At 41.6% G+C, this 19,360-nt stretch overlaps 1 protein-coding gene and 1 long non-coding RNA gene across 2 annotated transcripts in view; both read left to right on the forward strand.

Annotated features, from left to right (window-relative positions):
* The window catches only part of sema6bb (sema domain, transmembrane domain (TM), and cytoplasmic domain, (semaphorin) 6Bb), a 120,553-nt gene extending 111,606 nt beyond the window's left edge, over positions 1 to 8,947 (forward strand). Inside the window, exon 17 of the mRNA XM_018667361.2 lies at positions 2,667 to 8,947. Within this exon, the coding sequence (XP_018522877.1) occupies positions 2,667 to 3,574 (908 nt within the window). The 3' untranslated portion in view covers positions 3,575 to 8,947. The remainder of the gene's footprint in view (positions 1 to 2,666) is intronic.
* A 2,790-nt stretch (positions 8,948 to 11,737) lies between these two features.
* LOC108877337 (uncharacterized) lies at positions 11,738 to 17,433 on the forward strand. Its single transcript, XR_001960088.2, has 3 exons — positions 11,738 to 11,949; positions 16,114 to 16,214; positions 17,026 to 17,433. It is a non-coding gene; the product is annotated as an uncharacterized LOC108877337 (long non-coding RNA).
* Positions 17,434 to 19,360: the final 1,927 nt, after the last annotated feature.

Genomic DNA, 19,360 nt, shown 5'->3' on the forward strand with positions numbered 1-19,360 from the left:
CTTTGAGAGAATGTTAAACGAGAAGTTTTTATTCTGAGCGGCCTTATTTTAGATCAAAATATTAGGTGCAAATGTATTATTCCAATATTAATATTCAGGAGCAGTGATGAACTAATTGGGGAAAGAGCAAAGAAAAGGTTCAAAGGAAATGAGAGAAGAGGAGGTCGTGGCATCAAGCAAACAGAAAAAAATGAAAAACAAACACACATCACATTTCGCTGTCAGACCGAACACAATCCCGCTGATAAAGTGTGATCTCCAGTTATTCGGGAGGATTTGCCTGATGGTGAATTGAACTGAACTGTGAACATCACATAATGAACAGGCTGTAACTAAGGCCTGCATCCACGTGTATCACTGAGCTTATTGGATTCGTGATAAGGGACTAATTAATGCTGAAAAGGACATTGATTGACCAACAAGGCCAGTTCATTAACGCCACGTTTCAGTCAATGGAAACTGCAAACTTGTCGAGAGTATGGACTGGCATTAATTGTGTCAAGGATCCATTGTCAGAGCTGCAAGATGAAACTCCAAGTGACAAGCGGTCGATGAATAGTTAAATATAATTCTGGTCATTTCTTAACTGGACTCTTTAGAGTCGAGTTATACTTTCATGCCACTGCACCAAAGCTACATATACTACTTGAATGAACCAACTGCCTTAATAAAGAAAGACAAAAAGAAAACACTATTAGAAAGCAACTGTTAGACAAAATGGTATTTTTAGCCACGCTAGCAGCACGTCCCCAGGGATGGCAGTGCCAGTCCACCACTGGCCCCCAGAGGATCAGTCTTGACTTTAGTGATCCCCTTTTCCTTTGAGCACCGCCACTTTTGGCTTTTAGTGAAATGTCTCAACAGCTGTGGGATAGGTTGCCATGACATTTGGTAAAGATATCTATGTCACACTTCAGGGTGACTTGTAACCAATTTGGGGAACCCTCTAACATTCATGTAGCACCACCATCAGGCCAAAATTTGTCCAGTACTCTTTCTTCTTCCTGCTCTTTTTCTCCGTACATTGTGAGGTCCTTTTGCTTGTCTTGTTAAAAGTCTTTTGGTCATGGCTACTCAGAGAAGTTAATGTGCTTTGTTTTTTCATTGAGATTTTTTTCTTTTTTTTTCATCAAAGCTGGAAAAACAAAGCTTAAGGTTTTTCTCTAGTTTTTGTGTCATTGTATCTGGAGAGAGGTGTTACGGTAGAGCTTAGATTTTTTTTTTCTTGTGCTCAACCAGTGTGAACCAGGATTTGAACTCTATCCTGTTTGGATGAGCAAAATCAGATATGAATAATTAAAAAATTCCATGGATGATTGCACTGTGGGTAAGAGTAGAAACAGTTGTTATTGTGTTTTTGGGTGAACTGCCCCTTTAATTCGTACAAGAGCACCACCGACTCAACACAGCAGTTTAGCAGTCTCTCACAGGGTTTTAGCTGCCATTCCCCAGCTTAATGTCAATGTGTAGAGTAACACATTATTATACAAAGCCACAGGCCACATTAATTAACCACCAGGCTGGAGTATTTGCACCACAACCAGCTCCATTTGTCCCCATTAAAAATGAATTTGTCAGACAGTAAAAGTGTGTACATATAAAAAGAAACATTGCTGTTCTCTGTACGTTCATTCTTCCTCCCATTCTTCGTCCTGCTCCTTTTCTGTGTGTAAGTGAGTAAGTGGCTCCCAATGTCTTTTAATGACATCCATTTATTTTCTGTGAGAAAGGATTTATTTTGCTGTCCTTGTGGAGGCAGTCCTCCCTCTGCTGCGATTGGTGTTGTAATTTAACAACTATTACTATGTTTGTCTAAGGCCCCAAATGTTCGAGTTCGCTTTAGGCAACTTCTCTCTCTCTGTCTCTCTGTAACACCCTCCTCTTTCCTTCATCTGCTTTTCTCCAATCTGCTTCCCTTGGCACAATTTCATTGTATTTGTTGGTGTTAGTCCCAGGAGCTCACACAGCAAAGAACAACTTTTCTTCTGGCATTTTCCTAATTGATCTGTGGCAGCCCATGCTGTGGTCTCGCTGTATTCACATCTTCAATAATTCATAAACAGTTCTCTCCAAGGGAGTTCATCTCATGTTCTTATACAAAAGAAATACAGAAATCCATGGTCTTGTGTGCTGATATAGTGCCCTTTATCTATCAACACTGAGCCTCATGTTCATCCTTGGAAAGACGTTTGCATACAGATGCAACACGGAGAAAATATCAGCAAAGTTATTTGAGCACATTTGGACACAAACCAAGTTTAGGTGTTGATACACAACATATAGATGGAAAGTATAACAGGTTTTCATGGTCTGAAAACTTTAAATTATTACTCAGTATTATTGCCAGACTTGGCATCTCTCCCCATAAAGCTAATGTTGTGAAACATGTTGGGGTTGAGAGCTATTCTCAATCAGGAAGACAGTTATTACAGCTATTAAAATCACCATCCACTTTATGTAATGAAGGCAATTAGCCAGAGCTACCTTGGCTGGAAAGCATACAACCATTCCCACCCACAGAGCGGAGAGAGAGAAAATAGGCCATTTTCTGTTGCCATTTGTTAACTCCCACATGTTTAATGCAGGAAATACTGATGCTATTTAGATGGTTCCACCAGTTGACTGATGGCCTTCTTCTTGTGTGTGATTTTATCTCTCTTTTGTAGGTTTACTGCTCCAGGAGACTTTCATCGAGGAGCCTGACGGCCTTGTGTCTGTGAACCTGTTGGTGGTGTCTGCTGTTTCAGCCTTTGCAACAGGAGCCATCCTCTCTGGCCTCACCGTCTGCTGGATCATGAGTCACCGCCACCGCCATTCCCGCAGTTCTGGAGCCAACGGCGCCCGCCGTAAAAGTGACAAAGAGCAGAGCATGCTGGGGCAGGGCCGCAGCGGGTCAGTAATGAGCGTTACAAGAACCAGCGGTGGCGAGAGGCGTCGCTCGCAGGCAGACAACCCCTTTGTCATGCCCAATGGCTGGCCGAAAGGAGAGATGGACCCAGGATTACTGCCTACCCCGGAGCAGACCCCGCTGCAGCAGAAACGGGCCATGCGTCTGCCGGACACCGACTGGGACCAGAGCCAGACCTTCCTCACGGCTGTGGGGACTCCCTGCCCCAACAACTCTGTCATCTACCTGAGCTCCAAGTTCCTTCACGGAGGTGGAGGTGGTGGAGGGATGGTCCGGATAGAGGACCCAGGTGAGGTTGTGCTGCCCCCGCACACAGAGCGCCAGCGCTACCTGATCCTAGCCACCCAGAGAGGGGAGCACGGTGGCAGCCGTCCCAGCGGCACCCTGAGGAACTCAGCGGGAGAATACATCTACCCCGCCACGCCACAGGACTCCCCTGACCGACGAAGGGTGGTTTCCGCTCCCACTCCCCACATGGACTATGGGGAGCCTCGCTGGAGTCACGAGGCGCTCAACTACAACAGCAACAATGGAGCGCCCTATCACTCCCAGCGCCATGGCCTCATCAGGCCAGACATGCACGGGCCTCGAGGGCTGGGAGAACTGGCTGACTTCAGTCATCTCCTAGGGAAGAACATGGGAGAGCGCACCCCCAGTGGCCAGTGAGGTGAAGTTACGTGAGCCCTGACACCAATCTCTCTCTGAACACCCATTCCCTCCAACAGTAAACTGGAATCAACCCCTCAGACTCACTGTCCCGGTCCAACCTTATCCTGTCTGTCCTCTCTCACTGTCATTCAATGTTCTGACGTCATTCAGCTGACTAAAGAGAGAGACAGAGAGAAAAGAAACAAAGAGAGAGCTGTAAAAGAGGAGAACACCCTCCTCATGTCTCCATTCCTCTGCTCTTAATCTGAGGTGCACCCCTCTGCTCTGTTGGTGGTACAGCCCACAGAGCGTGACTTTGACACCACATGACAAACAGACAAACAGTAAGATACAGGGAGGGGTGCAAAGGAAGGAGAATCTTCTAAAAAGGGACAGTGTGGCGGTAAAAAAAACAAAAAAAAGACTATTTCGCTTGCAGCGCCAAATGTGAAAGGTCTCCCTCCACCATTCTGTTCACCGTTTTGACACCATGGATCTTCTTTGAGTGTGAAATTTTCTTCCTGCTTTTTGTTTTTGGGTTGTTGTTTTTTTTTGTGCCAGTGGCATCCAGCAGACAACAATGTGCTTTACTTTGGATTTCAGATGAGACTAAAACTGTTGTAGCCGTGCCAGAGGGCAGTGACTCTTGATGAATCATGCAGTGTGTGTGTATGTGTGTGATTGTGGGAATGTGTGTGGCCACAACAACCCCAACCAGTGTCCTGTCTTAACTGTGAAGAATAACTATATAATGAAGTTTCACTAAGGAGGAGGTTGATGTTATTCATTATTCTCCCTTTTTTATAAACAATCACAGAGAGATAAATAGATTTTATCATGTGTCTCTCTATGTGTTTATCAATCAGAGGTTTGGATGGTTGACCAGTGGCTAGTGAAGGGTTGACACTCCCAGTGTAATTTTTTTTTATTCCCAGTACCTCAGAGGCAGCAATGGACACAGCCATGATGAAGTGAAAGAGAGCAATAATAAGCAGGAAACCTATAAAGATGAAGATAAAGCCAATTTAATTTGATATTTTTATAATACCACTGTTTTCTCATAAAAGCGAACTAAAGCGCAGAGATGTCAGAGAGAGCAGAGCACTGGGAAAGGGAACAATATCTCCCCTCCATTCTTCCCTCCCTCGCTGCCTCTCAGTATGCCCGGCTCTGTCTGACCTGACCTGAGGCCTCCCTGGGCTCCGCAGTCCATTTGAAGAGGGGCGGGGGGGGAATGTGAGCTGTGGCTGTCTGGCTGTCTGACTGAGGCTGTGAGGCCCGGGCCGCTTGGGACCTCCATTCAGCCTCTTCTGCCCGACACTGAGCCTCTTTGTGCCCCAGAAGCAGGAGGAGACTGCAGCAACAAATAGCCGTTAAGAGTCAGGGACCTAGCCCAGCACCACAGCCTAGCAGAATATCAATGAGGAGGACAGCAGCTCCATCCGTCATGTGAGATGTACCAACCAGGCCCGGGCATCTCTTATGCTTCACCCGCTTGCCAGGACAGGGGGGAGCTGAGGGCTGAAGCTGGGGCCGAGGCCAGGGTTGGGGCACTGCTAACTGTCACAATGGTCATCCCTTGTGGCTTTATCCCTTTCTGTCTTTCAGTGTGTTTCCCAACAAAAGTGGGATAAAGAAAACAGATGGGCATGGGTATACTTGGGTGTGGAGTTACTCTTTCACTCCGTTGTCTTTTGATGTTTTCTGTTTTTGTCCGTTCTTATCCGTTCCTGATTCTGATGTAGATCCAGAGATAGTTTTAGTTCATCTGGGTCACGGTGGTGTTTTTGTGTGTGTCTTGTCTGTCGGCTTCTGTGTGTGAATCTCTTAGGGCTTTTATCCATGAATGCGTTACTCATATTGAGTGCAAAAAACAGCTTTGATCAATTTTACTCTCATTCTCACCCTTCCTCTTTTTACCGACCCCATTCTTTATTCTCTATTGAGCCATTAATGTTGTGCAGCAAGCCTTTGCTTGACATTCACAAATCTGTGCTAACAGTGTCAGAGCCTTGCGTGGGAGCAGCACATGCTATACAATATATTTAAGCCATTATACAGTGCACAAAGACGTGCAGATAAAATGGAGATGCTTAGCAGCTGTGCTTAAGTGAAGGGAATTTGGGGTCAGACGGTAGATACAGTGCTACCCAAATACCACAATGTACAAAACTAGGGCTGGGTACTGTTTGAATTTTTTATAGAACTAGTGCCACTATGACATGATGACTTTCAGTTTTTGAGATCATAATTGAAAATATATTTTGAAATATTTTCCCACATAATCCTATTTTCTACATTGCTTTCACTCTCACAGCTTTCATCTGTATTGTTTTCAGGCACAGCAGGCAGCTGTTTCCAACTGTAATGATTAAAAATTCAGGACTATACTTACCTAGCAACAAACAAAAGATGGTCAAAGTTAGCACCTAGCTAACAAACATAGTGGAGCATTTAGCCTGCTAAAGATCCAGATATTTTCCTCAGGAGTTGGTAGAGACCAAACATGGAGCTTAAAGGAGAGTGAATATTGAACTTAAATTCATCAGGTGGACACAAACATGACTTCAAATGAACAACACTGTTGCTCTGTAACATGTAGAACATGTGGAACATGTGGAAATAGGCAACTGTATGCCTTTTACATTAGCCTTTTATGGTGGTAATATGTTTGATATGATTTTGCTGCCTAAGGCTGGATATCGTTTGTTTAAGTATGAAGGCTGATAAGATAAACAGACACTTATAAATACTTAATTTGAGAAACTTAAACATGTTTTACTTTTCAGTACTTTTTTCCATTTGACAAAAGAAGTCAAAACAATTGAATGTTAAACACAGTCTTAACACAACTTAGATGTAAATCAAAAACTGTCGGATCAAAGCAAAAGTAAACAAGATTGTAACTCTTACCATTTATTTGATACCAGCTGACGTTTTTGCCACTGATGATACCAAGCCCTAAGAAATAAACAGCCATGAGTCTGCAGTGGTGCAAGACAAGCTAGTATAAGAGATTTATGAAAGCAAGGACAGAAGAGGAGGTCAGGCGGGCGAACATGATGTTACTGCATTACCTCCTCTCCACATTAGTACAGTGTATTCTTTACACATTCCACCCTGAAACAGGTCATTAGTATTGAGGATACTGAGCTTTCCACCAGCCCGGCCCCTCATCTCTGCCTCTCTTTATCTCTATCCCTGTCTCCTATCTCTGCCGTGGCCTGAGCTCTGCATGTGTGTGTGTGTGTGTGTGTGTGTGTGTGTATGAATGAGGCCTCTCTGTCTTGGACGGTGTGCCCAGCCAGCCGTGTTCTCGCTCTGCATCTCCTCCGGTGTTTCACTAAACATGCTTGATTAGGCAAAGTACATTCCCGGCCCTCTAATGGCCTGATGAGCCCCTGAGAAGATTACTACAGACACATCAGCCCTGAGAGGGAAGAGCACGTTCAACCAGCTCTTTACCCCTCCGCTAACCACCGGCCACACACACACACACACACACACACTGTAGGGCCCTTTAACCAAATTCGGGACACAATTGAATTAAGATCAGAAATAGAGCTCAAGCTTGAAATAGGCCGACAATGACTGGTTCTAGGAAAGGTACTGTACATGATGTTATTTTACTGACTGCATAATTTGATTATCTTAGTTCAACATTATGGGGCAGCTAAGGAATTCGGATGTAACCTCATGGGCGTCAGTGTGTTTATTAAAGCCATCATCCTCTCTCTTTTTTACATACTTCATGTCATTCCCATTCCTCAGCTTTCAACAGCTGCACTTTGTCTTCTTTCAAACCCCCTTCATTGTTAACAGACTCACACAATCTCTCTGCATACACACACATACACATAAAAACCCTCTACACTGTTTGTCACTATAAAATGTTAGCTGGTTAATTTAATGAGTCGGTGACAGAAACAGAAATCAAAGTAATTCACAAAATCCCACTTTATTTCACATCAAATCCTCAATGTGTGAGAATTTTGTTAGATATATTCAAAGCCTCTCACACAGTAAATTGCTTTCTTTTGCTTAGAAATGATTTCATGTCACGTTTCTTTGTTAAATGTAGCACATACTGCCTCTGGTTCTGCACACACACACACACACACACACACACACATTCTTCCTCTTTATCTCTTCCCTGCACATATCGACACACATACACACATGAAATTCCCACCCAGCCCTCGTGACCCAGTCTGTCTGTGTATGTTGTTATTTATCAGCTTGTGTTTGTGTCTGAAGAGACCATGCCTTTGTGTGTTGGGGTTGTTTATGCTGTGTGGCCCAGCGATGTAATGTGTCGTCCCCTCCACCCCCAGCCAATAACTGCCATCTTGCCCTGCAGTGCTCCACTGTGCTGTACTGTATGTGACTCTACGCCCCAGAAAGAATCCAGAAAAATGGAGGCTAACTTGTATTAAATCCATCATCACAGTGAGGAGCAGTGACATGAAAATGCTCCCCTCCAAGCCAACAAGTGAGAGGAAAAAAGCACAAAAAACAAGGCGAAAACAAAATCAACATTTGCATTTTTGTAAAATTGTAGATGTATTTAGTCAGCACTGATAATTTTTGTCATGTTTGTTTTTTCTATCGTTTGTTTCTGTGGTAGATATTCGGTTTGAAATTATATGGGATATTATTGTATATGATTTCAATTTCAATTCTCTGGTGTGCCGGATTTGAAGATGACAATGAAGACGAACCTGATGACTATCATGATTATTATTATTGTATTACTGACAGTGACAATGAAGCAGTACTGTGAGCAGCACTGAGCTGATGTGCCCTGTTTAGATGCTAGAATCTGGAAGGAAGAAGAGGAGGAAGAGGAGGAGTGAATAAACTCGTACAAACTGAGGTTCAAAAAGAGATTTCTCTCCGGTAGAGTGGAGTCTCCTGCTACTGTGAAGGACCCCGCTGTCCTGTGGCTCTCACCAGAGGCTGGCCCCCAACCCCCACCTGTCGCCCCCAGGGGCCTTGGGGCTCGGTGTCATCAGATGACAACACATGTCCCTACTACGTGTACATAACCTTGATGCTTACATGTAATTAAAGTGCAGTAGCTGCATGACGACACAGCCTCTGTGTGTGTACAGAAGTAGCGACGTGTGAATTTGTACAGTACATGCAAGTGTGTGTGCTTGTGTCCGCGAAAAGAAATCTGTTTGTCGTCACGCAAAAAAAAGCAACACGTGCATGCACCCTCCGACAACTGCGCAGAACACACGTACATTAGACACAGACACACATACACGAACACGCTCCAGCAGTTGTTCACCATTCTCCTCATTGTCCTGAGCTCTGCCTGTCACTCCGCATGGAGACTTTGCTCTATGTCAACTTTCTTATTCTAATAAATCACTCAGACATTCACCTCTATGTTGTGTTCATTTACTACAGTGTGTTTGACTTCCTCAGTTGATTTAAACCATTTATTTAGAATATATTAGCATTAAAACACCTGTTGCACGGTGGTAGAACTAAACAGATAAAAGTTGTTGAGAATAAGTAGCAACACAATAAAAGTACAGAAGAATAATCAGCTAAATGTATTCAAAAGCAGAATAGATCAGAGTGCAGGGCTTTTAATCCGTAATAATACCTCATATTTTATAAGTTGATCATGTGTGTTGTTAATCAAAGTAAGTAGTAACTATAGCTGTCATCTCAATGTATTACAGCAGAGGTATAAAGTACCATTAAATGGAAATTCAGTTGCATTACTATTCCAGTATTTTCTTTAAGTCATATTTATATTTAATTTATTAAATTAAATATAAGAAAAAGTTGAATTCCCACACACTGTCAACATTCGCACTGTAAAAAACTCTATGCTGACAATGTGAGGCAACTTTTTCTAATATATTATTTCATTTCCCTACTGCCTTTTCACTGATAAATAGTTGAAATGCAGTGGAAACCTATGAAACATACATTATCAGAACTCTTCCTTTGATCCAACAGTTTTAGCATACCCCCACTCTAAACAGATGGGTTACTTTTATAATTAAAGCAGTTAGGAACAGTTGAGTTGTTGTTATTTCTCCCAACATTTGAGATTTATCCAACCCTGTTCACTACAACCTGGGCAAGGTTGTGGTATTTTATATTAATTTTAGTTTGCTGTTTAGAATTTTAACTTGACTCTCTAATTATGCCTCATTTTATTTTGTTAATGGAGAAAGTTTATCAAGTGTTCTTTAAATTGTTGGTCTCCCAACATTAATGTGAAACCAAAGCTAAAAAACTGAAAACACTGAAAAGCAACTGCAATGTCCTTTCAAAATCTTATAAATGAATCACCCGTTTATAAAACACCACTCAGTAAATGTTTGTAATGTTGATATATTCCAATGCAAGCTGTCAACAGAAGTGAAAACATGAGGTGAAAAAAACTTTTTAAAAATGTTTTTAGATCATGTGGAGTTCAAAACGTTAATTCAAATTTTGTAATAAAATTGCAACCCTACAAAAACATATGATTAATAAAAATGAATTCTACCTTCATTTACCACACAGTGCACTGAGTAGCATCACAGCTCAAAGCTGCTCAGGGAGCAGGTATTGGAGTAGTGTAGTGTAGTACCATCAGTCTTCATTAGGAGGTGCTGTTGCTCCATAAGATGATTACTGCAATGAATGCTACAAGTCAGGAGCCAGACTTCTGTATATTCAGTAAAACAGTCATAAAAAAAATGTGTAAATCAGTGAAGACAGTTGTCATTTACCTGCCAGCTCATATTGCGCCGTGTAGACAGACATTTACATCACCCCCTTTTCTTGACCCTCTTCCCTTTGTCGCTGCACTCCAGCTCCTCTGCCTCTCCCTCTCCTCCCTCCCCATCCAGCTCTTCATCTCTCTGGGGAGCCTATCAGGCCATTTCACATCTGTTGAGTGGTGGAGGACCGCGAGGACCTGTCAGGGGCTCTCATTCGCTGATGTTTTATGGGACAGAAGCCCTCCAGTTGCTGCGGTACTCGAGGTGATAGGAATGGATGAGGAGGGGGAGGAGTGGGAGGAGGAGGGGGAGGATGGCAACTGTGTCCCAACACTGTGCTCAATTCCGCAGGAGCATTCGTGGCATCGTTGTTCACTCTCCTCTGCAGATTTAAGGTGACTGCAGGTGCCAGCTTTTGGATAATTTACAACTTGTTTACACCCGGCCTGTGTCCTATTAGATCTGTGAGAAAGGGTGAGGGAGTGTACGTGACACCAGGCAGTCGTCTCTCCGTCCTATCTATCTATCTATCTATCTATCTATCTATCTATCTATCTATCTATCTATCTATCCTATCTATCCTATCTATCTATCTATCTATCATCTTCCTCCCTGTCCTTCCACACCTCAGACACACACACACACACACACACACACACATTATGATGAATCTGATTAATGAAGAGGCTGAAACAGTGCCAGTGGGTACTCTCCTTGATTTGACTCCCTACTCCACAGCTGAGCTCCACATAATGCCAGCTCTCATCCATCTCACCGTCTCAATATTTGGATTCCAAATGCCCACTTTTTTCTAAGCTAGGTGTGCTTCTGCCATACTTTCTGTACTTATTTTGTTCTGAATAACAAAGCAAACAAGAGAGACAAGAATCTACAGCCATAGTGTTGCTTTACATCAACATGTTTTCACAGTCACAATTATAGCATACTGATGAAAAGCAGGGCCCTCCGATGGACTGGCGATCTGTCCAGGGTGTACCCCGCCTCTTGCCTATTGTCAGCTGGGATAGACTCCAGCCCTTACGGATAAGCAGTATAGATAATGGATGAATGGATGGATGGATGGATGAAAAGCAGGTAGGTTGATCTTATTTGAGCCTGCTAGCATGGAAACGTTTGATCATTAGCACAGAACTCAATCGGAATTCATCCTGAGGGAAACATGAATGTGTGTATAAAATTTTCACACACCATCACAGTTGTTGTTCAACCTTGTGGTGGCATTAGAGGGAAAGTGTTATGACCTGTCCCCAGTGTGACTCGTTTTGTTTTGATAGTCACCTTCCCCTTGTAAGTCTTTTGTAACTTTACTTCCTGTCTTTGTCTCTTTCCCACCTTTTTTCTATTCTCACCTGTGTTCCATTAGTTAATTACTCCCTATGTATATAGTCTTGTGTCTCCCCTCTTTAGTTGCCTGAGTATTGAGTCAGTGTTAGTTGAGTGTGCTCTCCTGTGTGTTCCACTGTTTATCTGGATTGCTTGTGTTTTGGACTTACCTTCGTCTTCTTTTGGATTTGTTGTTAACCTCACCACCTCCACCATCACCATTAGCCTTTCATTCTCCTTTTGTTGCAGTAAATGTCTGGATTGCTTCAACACATCCTGCTCCCCTAGCCCCAACTGTAACAAAAAGTTTAGGTAAGCAAAGACATTTATAGTCTGAGAACCATGTTTGTGCAGCATTTCATGGCAATCCCTTCATTAGTTGTAGAGATATTTCACTCTGCACCAAAGCACTGAACTGACTGAAAGACTGATGTTGCAGCCTCGAGAATGACACTGCTAGCATGGCTAAAAACTGGATTTATATTTAATGACACACATGAGGTTTTGACTTACATTTTGATCTCCTCTTGTGAATCGCTGAGAGCTGATTCTGTCCAATCACCCTGCCTATAGTATACGTGTAGGTCAATGTACAGGCAGGAAGATCTCAACTCATCACTAATAATAAATAGTCAATATGATATATGAAACAGTGTGTCCCATTTTCACTTGTAAATGATAGCCATCACCAAACAACAAAATAGAGGTAAAATGAAATGATTTGGGGAAGCACAGCTCAGTCTGGGACACGTGACTGTGCTGTCACAGGGTTTAATGCAGAAACACTCACAGAGAAAGAGCATGATGGAGCGAGGTCTGGAAAGGTCATGATGTGAGCGCTCAGCCTTGCATGTTTCATCGACAAGTGCCTAATTGATGAGTGTACATGTAAACAACTGCATCTGCATGTGTTCATGGCATACAGACCGATTCCTACACACACACACACACACACACTGAAAACCCAGAGTGTGGCCGATGAGATTCTGATAAAATTCTGATGTTGTATTTCTGATATTGTTGATCTGTCTAAGTGGCACTCTGCCCATTGAATTAGACAGCATTTATCACACAGTAAAAACCACATTCATGTAGGCCAAGATCAGTCTGTTTTCTTCCATAGTTTTCAGGTATTGACTGGTTCAGCATCAACATTTCCTCTGAGTCAAAAAGGAGACGTGTTTACACTACTGAGCCAACATCTATAACAAATGTAGTGCAGAGAGGAGTATGTCCCAGTAGAGAACAGGTAGTTTTTTCCACTTACTAAAAACATTGCAGGTGCTTTGCAACAACACCCTTGACCACTAGGGGGTAGTGTAAGAGAAAAAAACTAAATGTGCTGAAACCTCAAATCCATAAAGCTAAATTTAATTATTCCCCCTCTGTTCTTTCGTCTCCACTAACTTTATATCTCACTGGACTTAGTGACAGATCAAGTCAAACCAATGTAAATCACCTGCACATTTTATTCTGAATTGTTTTTAAATGTTTTACAGCAAATGCCTGAAACGCAATAAAGGTCTGAGTATCATGTGTGGAAATGAGAGGGGAAAAGCATAGTAATAAGAGGGAGATAATGAAATAAGAACCATGTGGGAGAAAAATTATGAGAGAGGGAGAGTAAGGAAAAAATTCAGAGGAGCTGGCTGTGTCGATAGGCAGGTCCATAAAATCTAATTTGGCAGTTTGAGTGGGAGCAGAGAGCCCCCAGGTGGACACATAGAGAGAAGTATGAAGCAGAGGGGAAGGAGTTTATGGCTCATTATTGCTCACATTAAAGCAGAGTAACTGTTTCTACGTCGACTGGAAAACTTGTAGAAATGTCGAGCTTTATATCAGCTGGGGCTTTCTGAATGAGTCAGTGTGTTGCACATCAACTGGTGGCATGTTATCTGTGCATGTGTCGAGGTTTCTATATGAGGACGAGCCTGATGTAAGTAGGTCTCTGTGGGGAAAAACCCAGCCGGTCTGTCCATATGTAAGTCGGTGTGAGGCAGACTGCCGAACAGCTGGTACTGGACGGAGTGTTAGGGGCCTATACACGAGGTCGTACTCTTCATTTTCATGTAATTAAATAGAGATATTTTCTTGTTATATCTTTATGTGTTCACCTGTGACAGCTCAGAATTCCTGTTTATTTTCTGTGCTACAACAAGCAACCTTGCATTTAGAGGTATAAGAGAGGTTGAATAAATAGGCCAGTTCAGTTCAGTTCACTGCAGTGAAATAAGCTCTGTAGTTACCCTCAGCTGACTACATATATAATTCACTTTACTGGTACCACTCAGCTATGTACGAACACAGAAAACCGCTGCCTATGTGGACGTGCAGTGCAGCTGTCAGGAGAGCTTAACAAACCCCTCACTGTTGTTTCCTTTACCATATATATCATTTTTCATCCAACCACCTTTATTTTGACTGATCTCTAACTGGAGTTTGATAGCTATACATTAAAGGCACTAACCCCATCAGTCAAACATTATATGCACATCTGTGAGTCGCACAGAGCACATAGGCCTTAATTGCAGTCAGTAGCATGTGTGGCTGCGTAGGTGTAATTGGAAAATCAGCAGGGTACGTGAGTAAATGTGTAGGCCTAATTGGCAAGTCAGCAGGGTGTACAGCTGCATCCTGTGCAAACAGTACAGGCAACAAGCATCTTCATGAACACAAACACCATTGAGGTCTGGATGATTATGTGTGTGTGTTTTTTTGTCTCTCTCTCTCTCTCTCTCTGCCACTGCATGAAAAAATCTGTTTTATTACCGCAGGGCACAGTGTGTGAGCTGTAAGCAAAACTATTTATCCTTCCAGTAGATTATGGTGTGTAATTCTGTGGGTATTGTTTGCCCTCTGCGCTCAGGCTCATAGCACCTCCACAAAATTTCAACATGAAGTAATACCCAAAAGGAATCAAGATAAGGATGTGTTTGGGCAAGGTATTCATCTGGTGGGCTTATAAAGTGATACCATGAGGTTGCAACTGAGGATTGAGGAAGAAAATTGTGGAGTGAAAGTGAGAAAAGGGAAGAGAGGAAGAGGCAAACAAACTGAGGAGCAAGAACTGAAGTTTTTGACAGATCTGACATGTTCACCACCTCAGACCGCAAACACCAACACTCTCACCTCATCCTTGTCGAGGAGCTGCGTGAATTGTTTCAGGTGTTTTTAAGAGATGAAAGCTATCAGACTTTGTGTGAAATTGCAGCAGCCTCAGCTAATAATTAGGAGAGTGCTGAAGCAGAGGGCTGAATTATCCCAAACTGTTCTTCACTTAGGAGTCTCTGGGCAGACTCACTTGCTCACCTGCTTTCTGATGGGAACATTGTGTTTATCACGTCTAGACATAAACACTCTGAGACAGACAGGTGCACATTTTCTCTATATTTGGTGCCTAAATCTGACAGTTTGTATGGGTTGAACAGCTTGTAATGCACATTTTCACTCTTCAGACTCTTTGTTATAGTATGATTAAAATAAAACACATTCAGTGATACAAAAAATTTAAATATGATACTTGAAAGACCAATTTCTGTGTTATTGCAGCTGTAATGGTTACAAAACATCAGTGTTTCCAATTCTTATGCACATCATTCAGACATATGGGATATTTACCGAGATGATAATGGGGATAATAATGAGATAATGACGCCATTTTCCATCCAAATGCGCCTGTAAATTGTCATTTTCCAGAAATGTGATAGTATTTGCAGGAGTTTGATCATTTTTCATACAGAGCAGTTTTGCCCACACAACAGAATAAGATGAGCAGCTTTCGACAGAAGAGATGGTTTTACATATCAAAGTCTCTGTGGCAGTAACACAGTCCCAGAGTCTCCAGTTTGACAGACAATACTGCATGGAGCGAAAATGTCCAATTATCCTACAATCTGATATCATGTCATTAGTACACAGCAGTGTTCAGGGTAAAGGGAAAACAGGGTTGTAACTAAAAAGTCTTGATATTTTTGTAAAGTCTCATGATTTTTCTTAGAGGACAAAATAATAATCTTTATCCTGGATGGTCTTGTTGGTGGTGAAAAGATCCATTGATGTTTGGATCCAACTGAAACAAAACTGTCCAAAACTGGCTTTTATAAACTTCTGTTATAATTGACATTAAAAGAAAATAGACCTGATATCTTGTCCTTATGTCACATTCAATCAAAACATTAAAACCCATTATTTGCCAAATGTTCATATGTAGGGCAATGGTCTTTTCAAAAGATTGAATTCTGGGTTCTTTCTGTTATGTGGCTGTTTGTGCGACAAGGCTTCAGAACACATAAAAGGCAGTCAACTTGTAGATGTTAAAGTTTTTGGGGGCAGTAGAGCAGAGTACTGTTTCATTGTCCTTTGTCCCATTTCAGGTCCTTCTGTACCCTCCTCAATGCAATCTCCATTTTTGCTTCAATCTCTCTCCCAATTTCCCAGTAAACTGTCCTCATTTTTTCTTTGCTTCTGCACACAAAGGTGTTTACCAGCTTTATGTGATGCCGAGATTACCTCTGCCATTGTCCAGCTGCGCGGGTTGGTGAGGCAACCAAGCGTGTCCATAGAAACACGGTTCAGGGGTCAGTATATTGCAGATGCGCTCCACCAAGATGTAAAAATACTGTAAATTGAAGCATCGTGACTGGACTTTGAGTGAATCCTGGGTGGGCGTGCTGTGTTGTTTCCTCTTCATGTTAAAACATATATATTTGACATGCTTGTCCATATGTCCAGGTCCATGAAACCCATTTTTCTCATGGAACAAATCAAACTAATATAAGCATTTAATATTCCTAAAAAACACATGGAACATGAATAATATTTCTTTGTTCTCCTTAAAATATGAATTTTTTATTCATAAGTCTCATCAAATTGTTCTTTATTTTGTGTGGTGTTGCACTTTCATGTGTTAAAGTGTTACTATATTTTATTTTATATTATTTATGTTGTATTTCATTCTCATCTGTGTATTTTCTCAGTTCTGCGTCTTTTGCTTAAACACTTGTTAATTTTTTTTTTTTTTTTTGAGTGCAACAAAGTTCTATAAATGAGTCTTTTAAATCAGGTTATTATGCTTGAGAACATTTTTTATATATATTTCAGATTTTTGATGTGCAAATGCTGAGCTGAAAACTACCACAGATATTGTTCTACCTTTATTTACCTACATATATACACTCTCACACAGACAAAAGCCCAAACACACTCACATCGATATGCCTTGCTCTGTGTGCAGCTTTAAATTTGTGTCAGTGTGTCACTCCCGGGTCCATGTGATTAGCTGTGGTCCTGATGTGCTGTAACACAATGAGGGTCGGATTAATTGAAAACTGAGCCATTATAGATCATTCGCCATGATACGTCTTTATCTTGTGCCTTGTCTTACCACAGTCCACCAACCACAGCAAGACTGAAAGTAAGACTGACTAAGACTGACACACAGCACTCTCTCGTCTCTGACCCGGTCAGCTCGGCCACATCGCTCACCTGAACACCAAAGAATCATTTCTAGAGCACCACTTGTTTAAGGACAGATCCAAAGTGAGGCCTCGGCTTAGTTCAGGCTGTGGTCCATGCAAGAAGATTGGGACAAAAACATCTGCTGAATTAATGTAATTCTGAATATTTGACATTCCACACAAGGTTTCTGATGCATAGAACATATATAGTTGTTAACTTGATGATACAGTATAACTCTTTGAGTCTCTACATGATGATTAAAACACAGATTATATGATCAGTGTATGTATGTTTGTGAGTTCTTTTAAATTTTAGGCCATGAGAGTGATGTAACTTCTTCAGGGCAGTCTGAGGACGGTTTACCGAAACAGTTGGACATTTTGGGAAACATTCATTTTTGCTTTGTTCAATGAGGAAACTGATGTAGGTCACAATGAATATGAATGTCCCATTAGCAATGGGTTAGCTTGGCTGACGTAAAGACTGGAAGCAGCTAACCTGGCTCTGTCCAAATGTTACAAAGTTTGCCCACTAGCATTTCCAAACATCACTGATCAACAAAATACATCTGGTTAGTTTGATTCATATAAAAACCAGGATGTAAAAACAACAAATTGTGGTTTTACAGGGGATATTACAGCTAGACAGCTGTGTTACCTTGTTTCCAGTCCTAGGCTAAGCTAACTAGCTGCTGGCAGTAGCTACAAACAGTGGCAGTATTCAGACTCCTTCACAATTTTAAAAGGAAGATTTTAAATGGATAAAAAATTTGCCCATCAATCTACACTCAGTAACATAATGCCACCCTGTCTCCTAAAATGATGCTTCTATACATCTAACCTGCATGAAATTAAATCACAACTGGATTACCTTTTCTATTAACATAATGACAGCAGCACTCCATCAATCAGGCCTTTATGGTCAAAGGTCAGTCTGAGTGAAAAGCATATGACACTTCACTTAAGAGTTTGCCCATTGGCATTTAAGAGCGTGAGGAAACTGTTTTCTGTTGTAATGAGACGAAAATCAAACCCTTTGGGCAGAACTCCAAACACTATGTCAGGCAAACACCAGGCACTGCTCATCATCAAGCTAATACCATCCCTATGGTGAAGCATGGTGGTGGCAGCATCATACCGTGGGGCTGCTTTCCATGCTTCCCATCCACTCTGACAGAGCTTGGAAATGGAGAAAGAATATGAAGATCAGATAAACTGTCCAAATCCAGGTGTGGAAAGCTTGTAGAGACTCAAAGCAGTAATTGCTGCTGAAAGGGTTTCTACAAAGTCTGTAATTAAGTGTCTGAATTCTTGTTTACATGAGAAATTTCATTTCACATCATTTTTGTTTTTCCAAATGTTTCTAAAAATGTGTTTTCATCTTATTTGATCCAAAAAATATCCTTCTTTTTCTGACTTGACTGGATTACTGAGTACCTTTAAACAAAGAATATCAGGGGGAAACCACTCTTTGGCTCAAAACTCATGTAGCAATACAAACATGTAGTATGTGTGTGTGTGTACATTTGTGTTTTTGCTCTTTCATTTAGTGTGTACTTCTCTGGTTGTGCATGTCCATATGCACAGTCCAGTAGCCTATGCAATGATCATATGTCATCACCATCCTATTCACTCCTCTATTCACCACTACTCTGTGTATTATACAATGGACAGGATGAAAAAGATTGTATGTAAGATGAATAGGGAACTATACTCTTACCCTCTGACAGATACATAAGAGCTTTGTGCTGATCTCTCTTTGTTTAAATCTTGAATCACACATGCACAATGCATGAAACGTCAATGTATTCCTCTTTCACATATTGTAATAGCATAAAAGCTAATGTAAAACCAAGCCCTGATCAGATAATGATGATGAAAATTCTGTTCTGTAGGACCAACATCGCTGCCTGCATGAAATTCAGAAGGCTGCAAACTCAAAAGCAGTCATTTTCCAGATAATATTCATAATAATAATAATGTTTGGAAAATGACAAAACATTAAGAGTAAAATACTACACACTGTGGTCAGAGTGAGTCGGAGAGCTCTACTGATACCCTTTAAAGAGATTAAATTACTTGATTACAGACAGTAGTAATTTCATTATCTCAGAGTTTGATTTTACAATTTTCCCCTGATTGCCTCTGTTCATGCACATCCAGTTGGAGCAGCTGTGTAACCAAAACATCACCTAATTTCAGCTGTGTTTTTGTTCAAATACGTTGAAAAAGACCCACTTTCCCCTGTAACCACACCCGCGTCACAC

Source organism: Lates calcarifer, linkage group LG17 (assembly GCF_001640805.2).
Source record: "Lates calcarifer isolate ASB-BC8 linkage group LG17, TLL_Latcal_v3, whole genome shotgun sequence".
Classification (NCBI taxonomy): Eukaryota; Metazoa; Chordata; class Actinopteri; family Centropomidae; genus Lates; species Lates calcarifer.